This window comes from Zeugodacus cucurbitae, chromosome 6 (assembly GCF_028554725.1).
Source record: "Zeugodacus cucurbitae isolate PBARC_wt_2022May chromosome 6, idZeuCucr1.2, whole genome shotgun sequence".
Taxonomy (NCBI): domain Eukaryota; kingdom Metazoa; phylum Arthropoda; class Insecta; order Diptera; family Tephritidae; genus Zeugodacus; species Zeugodacus cucurbitae.
Window position 1 is genome coordinate 61,776,159 of NC_071671.1, and position 8,496 is coordinate 61,784,654.

At 40.5% G+C, this 8,496-nt stretch overlaps 1 protein-coding gene across 1 annotated transcript; it reads left to right on the plus strand.

Moving 5' to 3' along the window:
- Positions 1-6,160: 6,160 nt before the first annotated feature.
- On the plus strand, positions 6,161-7,270 carry LOC114803636 (uncharacterized). Its single transcript, XM_029038450.2, has one exon. It carries the CDS (start codon positions 6,627-6,629, stop codon positions 7,095-7,097), a length of 471 nt encoding a protein of 156 aa, XP_028894283.1. The 5' UTR covers positions 6,161-6,626; the 3' UTR covers positions 7,098-7,270.
- Positions 7,271-8,496: the final 1,226 nt, after the last annotated feature.

Genomic DNA, 8,496 nt, shown 5'->3' on the forward strand with positions numbered 1-8,496 from the left:
AGCGACCTCTGTTAGAGAGTTCGTGAAGTCCATGTCAACATCTCGGCTAACATAGTCATCGCTTGATTCTCTGACAAGTCTTAGGCGTGGATCCTTTCCTCTTGTAAGGTATTTCCAATTCCTGTATGTATATCTTGTCAAAAAGATCTACACGTCAAATCTATCCGAAATTCTCTGAAAACGCAATGATAATATCGTATCAAAGGAAGAAAGGTTCTTTATGGATACCTTGTTTGTGGCTATTGACGTTATGCAATAGAAGCTGAGACCAAAATTAGAAAGTACAGTAGGATGATCACTCTCGAAAAAGGCTCAAAGAGTGGTCCAATTTAGAAGAAAACAGCACTGAAATTTAGTTCGAATTCGAAACCAAAGCATACTTTAATATTCTTTGGAAGTCCATAAGAGAAACAAGCATTATGTCGAGCAAATTAATGTTGAGGTCTGTGCTTTCGAAATTCAAAAAAGTTCAGGAGATTTGGAAAGGGGCTTATGTACAAACAGTTCTAGTTTGCCCTGACATTACTAATGGCTCTTAATAATTCTCCAAATGGTTGCCTCCTTGTATCATAAGTTGATCCGGAGATCATTTGCTCATGGTAGACGAAATGGTTTGCTTGTTATTGATTTGGCAATTACTGTATCACTTTCGTCGTCTAATAAAATATTTACTTAAGAAACCTCTCAATTTTCATTGAATAAACATTTTTCGAAATTGAGTGTCTCTTGTTCATTGAAATCCTAACGATGGAGAGATAAAGTATTAATTGAACTATCAAGATTTTCAGATTACTAGGTTCTGTTTGGACTGAAATCACGAGCAGGTGAACTACAAGACGCGTCCATCAAATAACTGAACTGCAAACTCACTGTTACTAACAAAATATGGCGTGGAAAGAAAAAAGGAGGCGGTTACATTTGACGCAGTATCCTTGGTAGAGCTTCGATATGAAACCTAGTATTAGCTGAAAAAATACATACTTAATTTAAAAATCACAACCAAATGCTTACAACACAAATTGAGGTAGGGAATTTTATGGTCTCGCTATATTTTTTTTCGCTCTTCTTACCAGTTAATCTGCAACTATCCGCGCGACCTGTCACTGCGGGCCGCGGCCAATTAATCTTCGGAAATAATCACGTTAAATGCTCTGCCAAGGCGGCAATGGACAACAAACGGCCGACAATGAGCTTTAGACAAGGGCCGTTGGTTGGCTGTGGTAGCCTACTCACATATAGTTAGCCCACAGCTGACGGAGTGCGTTTCTTTGTGCGCAACGGACAGCGCAAATTAATCGCCTAAGGCGTAGCAGCAGCAGCAGCTGAGTGGGGAGAAAAACCTGCGACACGCAAAAGCGACATAATTCTTGGACGACGAACGTTGGACAACTGTGTGGATGCGTGAGTGTGTGTGGTAGTGTCGTTGAAGAGCTAACAAGAGACAACGCTAATCGGATGTTTTAGCTAAACAATGCCAAAAAAGAAGACACTTGTAGACAAAAGCAGAACTGCGGCGTTTGAAGAGGAGCGTGTAAGCAAAGCAAAGACAAACCGGTCGACGGATATCTAAAAGAAGAAAATGTGGTGGGCAATACAGAGGAGCGTAACGAAAATAAAAATGTGCCTAATTGAAATGACACACGTCACCGAGGCGAGGCTTGGCTTGACTTGGTTTGGTCGCTCCTTGCGGCAGTCCGGCTGACCGCGCTGATGATGACGTTGCCACTTTGTATTGAGCAACAAACCATACATACTCGTGCGATACTCTCCTGCGATGATTAACACTTGACGAGTGCGACCAAAAAAAGAACCTTCTGTAGGCTTTATATTTCAGCTGTGGAGAAAGACGAAAAAAAAACTGATAAATGTGGAAAGTGTGCAAACAATTCATGACCTGTAGGCGTGGCTGGTTTTCCATTTAATTTCTATGGTTGTTTCTTTTTTTGTTTTTTGAATCGGCTCCACCCTGTAAATTATTTAGAAGCGTTAATCATTAGCTAAATAGACACGGTGTATATGAAGCGACTGAGTGTGTCTGTTTGTAATGAAAAGCAATTATTTTGTCACTTTAGACTAAGTACATGCCAAGTCCGTGTTCCGACTGAAATCCAAACACTGCAGATGATCTTTTTTTGATTATTTTAATAACTTTCTGTCTCTAAGTGTCTCAATTATATCAGGTTATGCCTTCTTGAGTTTACCCATGTGCTCTTTTCTTGAACTTGAACTAACTTTCACTCTTAGAGATCTCATCAGTCATACTGAGTCTATGACGATGTAACTACAAACTATTCAATTTATTCAAAATGAGAATATGTACTTGATGGGAATATGGAAGTGAGACCTGAGAACTAGGAGACGAAATCTGAGTATACCGTTTTCTGGCTCAGTATTTCGGACAGAAATTGAAATTATTCAAACACTTCGTAAACGTAAGTTGTAAGAGCTAGTAAAGGTATTTTATGACGATCACGAAAGATCGAGATTTGCCAATGGTGGACTAACTGGTTCCTAAGTATTATCTCATCTTTGGCTGATTAAAGTCGAATGCTTGTTGAGTCAATGGTTAAGGAGTAAGATGAAACTATAAGATACCTCAGACGGTAGTTCTGCTTTATAGTAACTCCTTGTATCAGGGTTTCTTGGGATACTTACGCCTTTTAGTGAATCCAGAACATTTTCCGTATCTTCGCAGGGAAAATCTTCATTTGTTGTTTCTTATATGAGTCGGACCAATATAGAAACTTTGAATGATGCGAAATAAGATTGGCCAATGTTGGGTTCAGACTTCTGGGCTCTCAAATCTTAATTCTTTCTGTCTTTTTGCGTCCTCTTCACATTGAAAGCGTACATCTGAGGCTGAAATACCAAATTCCGCCTTCTAAACCCTGTCTGATTTATAATAAGATTTAATAGAACTCCCGAAACAGCAGCTGGTGGAATATACTCAGCATTCGCCTAGTAGGAGCTTAAGCCCTTGGTTTATTATACATTTTACTCTTTCAAATCGCACGTGTTGCCTACAAAATCATGTCCAGTCCAGCCAAGCGAAGGCGTTAAGTAAATTGTATGGCAAAACTCGAACAACGGGTGTTGCACGTGAGTGACGCACGCTTGTCTACGCACACACGCTGTTACAAAGCGTCGGCAATAACTTGCAACACTGAATGACAATGAGTGCAAATTTCGACATGGAAAACTGCCAGCCAGAAGTGACCTGCGCTGAGAAGAAGAATAAGAAGAATGAGAAGAAACAGTTGTTGCAACATTTACAACAAATGGGCACACCCACAGCTGTAGTGAGCCAAAGAGTGCGTGGGTTAAACGGTCCGTTGTTGTTAATCCTACGTGCAACAACTCGCGGCGCAGCAAGGAAGCGAAGAAATGTTATGCATAGCTGATTTTGCCACAGAGCAACAGAGTAGGGACGGCAGCAGATGGCAGCGACCGCCTGGCAGATTGTCAATCCGCGTCAGCTTAGCGGCATTTCGAGAAGCGTTTAAGCGCAAGACAGTTTTCACAGCAATAAATCAAAGCGGAAAAATGTGCGCGCACAAATCCATGTTGCACCACTTTAAATGCGCCATGGTGGGTGTCAAACAATGTGCTTTATTGTTGTTGGTGTACATTGTATTTTTGTTTGCTTTGCCAGTTTTTCGGCGTTAACAAATTATGGCTATGCGCTTGCAACACCAAGCGATTGATTGTCTTTGGGGGCGGTGTGTTGCATGTTGCAAGTGACTTTTGTCGCAGACAATTGGCGTGGCCAAAGGAGAGGACGCAGAGATGCAAGGTAATTATGACGGCGGCTTCGCAACTAAACGCTCGAGAAGCATAGCCGTCAGCTGGCAAATCTGGCTGGCTGGCTGTCCGCCTGCGCGCAATCAGCTAATCGCACTGGGCGGGCGCTTGTTGAGGACGCTTGCGTGCCACTCGAGCTTTGACCACCAGCTGGCCGCTTGCGTTGTGCCCTTCTAGGTGGCGCAAGCGCATGCGCAGCTGCCAGTCACTGTGTCGGTGGCGACTCGCGCGTTTTTTTGTGTGGCATGCAACATGCCACACTTAGCTGTAAATGTCCGCTATTTGTGTGGACAACTGCATGTTGCATGCCACACAACACAGCTACAGCTGCCAATTGACAAGCGCGTAGTGGACACACTGTCACGGCGGCGGCGCCGCGGGCTGCGGCTGGCCAATAAAAGGGCAGTGATTTTTTGTAATTAAAAAAGTTGCAAATAATTGTTTTTGGTGCAAGTTAGTTGCCGCAAAAGGCGATAGTACATTTGTAACACCGCAACTACAAGCCTTCTTTAAGTTTTCAATGGCCAGCGGCGACACTTTTTGCGGTTTTTGTTGCAACATGCTCGCCTTTGCTTTGTCTTTCGCCTTATTTTTGCGAAATTTTTGGCAAATTCTCGCTTTTTTCTGTTACTAATACTGAAATCACGATTCGCCTTCAACGTCTGGCATCGTTAGCCCGAACTAACTGTTAGCAATATGCGAAAAAAAAATCGAAAAAAATGAAATGGCAGCGATAAATGTAATTGCCGTGATGTGCAACATTTTCATGCCACAGGCGCTACCTGTCGATCGTTGTTAGCTGATATGTCGCGAGTGCACATTTCTCTTTTTCTGCATACTTCATTTTTGTTGTTAACTTTTCACTCGCGTTACCCAAAAATCTTTGTTTTCTTGCGCTTTTTAGCGTTTACATGCCACAAACATACATATTTATTCAGTTATGTACACCACTTGTCCATTGTTACATGCCACACAGTCGCGCTGTCTCATTATCCCAGCAATTTGGTTGTTGTTTTTGCATGTAAAGTAAAATCAACAAACTTGTTGCAACATTGCATTTGCATGTTGCAAATCTCTTGCGCCCTGACTGCTGCTGTTGTTGTTGTAAGCGAATAAGGAAACCGAGGGTAACTATTTTTCTACTGTAATTTGTTATTTTATTGCTGCTAAGTTCGTTTACAACTATCATTTTCTACACCCCAAATTTTTCACTGGCGAAAGGTAAAAATTTGGCGAAATTAAATTAAGTGGCATGTTGTTGCGATTCGGCGAATTGAGAACCTCGGGTGTTGTAGATTGTGTATGAGGCAATGTATTTTGATAATTATACACCCGGTGTTGTGTATTTATGTGGCGAGTTGTAGCTTGTTGTTGCTCTAAATGGTTATGTGTGAATACCTAATACAGCGACTGTTGTAAAATATGGTAGAGGAAGTGAGGAATATGTATGATCCTCATAGTAGTTTATGAAAGACAATAAGACCATAAGGTCCGCCAAAGGGACGCAATATATCGATGGACTTATAAAAAGGCCGATCGCCTGAAACAGATAAGACTGTAGATAAAGATGAAAATATCAAGATCAGATAACTCTCCGAACCAAAGACAAAATACATTGTCCTTCATATTGGCTAAAGCCCAACCCAATAGCTCATAGGACTTTCAGACAAACAGACACTGACCGATACATTTGATAATTGAGGGTTGATCTGTTGTGATCTGATGATTCTTCTGTTATCCCGAAATTATCTTATGGAACTGTAATGTTGATGATTGTCAGATTGTTACTATAAACATAATTAATATCACCGGATCTTTTTGGTCTTTCTGTTAAACTTAAGCTCCTTCCTAAAAAGGACCTTACGATGTTGAAGGTTTTTAATATGATTTGATTCCATCATTCTTTGGTTTTATGCTCTCCTCCGTTTCAATTGATATTTTATATGCTTATAACAAGCAAAAAATTCCTGTCAAAAAATATTTCAAAACGTCGCCTTGCCGTACAATTCTAATTAGACTCAAAAATATATATTTTTGTACATATTCCGAGAGTATGGTTTATAGATGGATAATCAAGAATATGAATATGAAGATTTCATTCTGATAAGTTCTTACATCTAGAGATTCATCCAAATTGGAAGCAAGAAACAATTTCTTTTTTTTTTCATTTACTCACATGGACCTATTCTCGGTCTTGAGCTTTATCCGAGTCCCTTATTTTTATACAATAAATCATTATAAACGAAGACAGTTAGGGAGTAATAGAGATAGAAAGAGAGGAGACATGAAAATGGGGAGCAAGAGAGAGAGAGTGGGAAGATTCATATTATATATTTAACAACTGTTCCTGTTCCAAGAAAGTTCAAGAAGGATGATGGGATTAACAGTCTACCATAAAAGAAGGAGATCAAATTTCCATCTTGCAACCAACCAGATAAATACTTCCCATAAACTAAAATACTTAAGCTTTCAATGAAAAATGCTTACCGAACAACCGAAACTTAAAATCACAACAAAATTTGTAATAAAAAAAATCATTCCGAAAAATATTCATAAATGGAAATTCAATGTTTCTTGTTTGACTTCGAAATTTCTCGCCGCCTGTCAAAAGTGTTTATATTTTATTTCGTTTTGCACGCTTTTATAATTTTCCCAACTCAACCACCCACCAATAGCAAGATCAAAGACGCTGTAAACCAACAAAAATCAAGCTTAACTCGGAAACTGCGCGTTGTAAAAATCAGCAATCAGTTCAAACAAGTGGCGAAGAACCGAAAAAGTGGCTACCAGCGGCAGCAACAACAGCACAACGGACGACAGGCAAAATGTCAAAAAACTATATCTCAAAGGAAGAGGCCATCAATCAGTTGTATGCCACCATCAAAACGAAATTCGAACAGGATGGTGTGCTGCAGGAGGTGCGTTGCATGTTGCAAACTAAAATGGTGGCCATGATGAAGGGTAAGAATGATGGCCAGACCACGCTACTCGGACGTAAACTACCCGATCTAAGTAAGTTGAGCGCCAGCAGTAGTTTACCAACAGCAAGCGATCTAGATGATACAGAACAACAACGACAGGATCCACGTTTAAAGATGATGCAACAGCTGATTATGGAGTACTTTCATTGGCATGGCTTTCATTACACAGCCGAAATGTTCGCACAGGAAAGCGGTACGGAGAATGCGCGACCGTCGCGTCAACAACTCGAACGTGCAGTCGGTCCGTTCGAGCATAAAAGTCTGCCCATACTACTGGAGCTGGTGGCGGATCTGATGGAGAAGAACCAACCTTAGAGCGAGATGGAGAGATATGTGGAGCGAAAGAATTTGTGTGGAAAGTTTGTAATAGAAAGGAGATTTTTGCATTTAAGAGATCATTTTATAGATTCTGTGTAGCAGAATAGATTCATACGTATACATATGTAAATCTAGATAGTTATTAAATAAAGCGATAGATATACGCTAAATTGAGGGACTTCGCATGGAATACAGAATTGCAGACAGCTTCTACAAGTTATTATTAGTTCTGGATGCTTTTTGGCCCACAGTTTTCTTGATGCCCAACAGACATTTGTTTCAGAAGGTAATGTTCTAAGAGAGATCTAAAAAACTCACGGTTCCCTGAAAGTAATGTTTCCGGGAAATCTAAGGTTAGGTTAGCACACAAGAGATGTTCTAATGTATCCCAAGTACCTTGCTTGTGACATTTCTTGCATTTCGCTTTCTGTCAGCACCATCTTGCAGGCGTCCGCCGCCACCAGACTGTGACCAGTGGGAAATCTAAAAAAACACATATTGTTTATCAAGATCTAGGAAACTCAATCCACTCTTAGGGATCTAATCTCGTTATATAGCGCAACTAGTTTGTGATATGGTTGCTGAACGTTCTTAGGCTTTGGGGGTATGAGCTAGACGTGTTATTAAAGTAAAGATTGCTTCCCAGGCGGAGTCTCTTTATGAGGGAACTAGAGGGTATCAAACTATAGTTGGAAAACAAAAATGAACTGATTTTGATCAACGTGACGTTGGCTAGTTTTCTGTGACGATACGGAGTAAATCTACTGTGATACCCTACCAACATAACTTCTATATTTAACACTGACGGTTACAGAAATAAATATAGATAAAATATATTCATCATCAGTACAATGTACTCCTTGTTGTAGCTTCTTTCTTGATACAATCCACAGCGTAGATTCGTGCTGTCCGACGGCGATGAGAAAATCGTCCAGCATCTTTTGTGTCTGACAGCTGTCAGCTGTCAAAAATTGACCGCCACCTAACATGCAAACACAGCTGAGAATGACACGAGGTAAGCGAAATGGGGCGAGCGATAGAAAGCATAGAAGATGAACGCTAGAAGGAGTGCACAAATGGAAAGATAAATGTATATCTGCCGACAGACTTGCTGCTAATATTGACTGCACGAAGAAATAACTGTGTCAGCTGTTGCAGATTCACAGCAAAAACAACAGCAACACCAACAACGAAAGTAAGTTGCAGCCGAAGACACGCCATGCCACAGCTACAGCCACGCAATTGGCGTGCAACATGTGAATGAGAAAATGTGTTGATAGCAAATTAATGCAACAACAATGCCACAATATATTGTTGTTAATATTGTTGCTATTGCTATTGACAGCGCTCATTGGCGGTGAGGAAAGACAACAAACAACTAAGTGAATATTGTCAA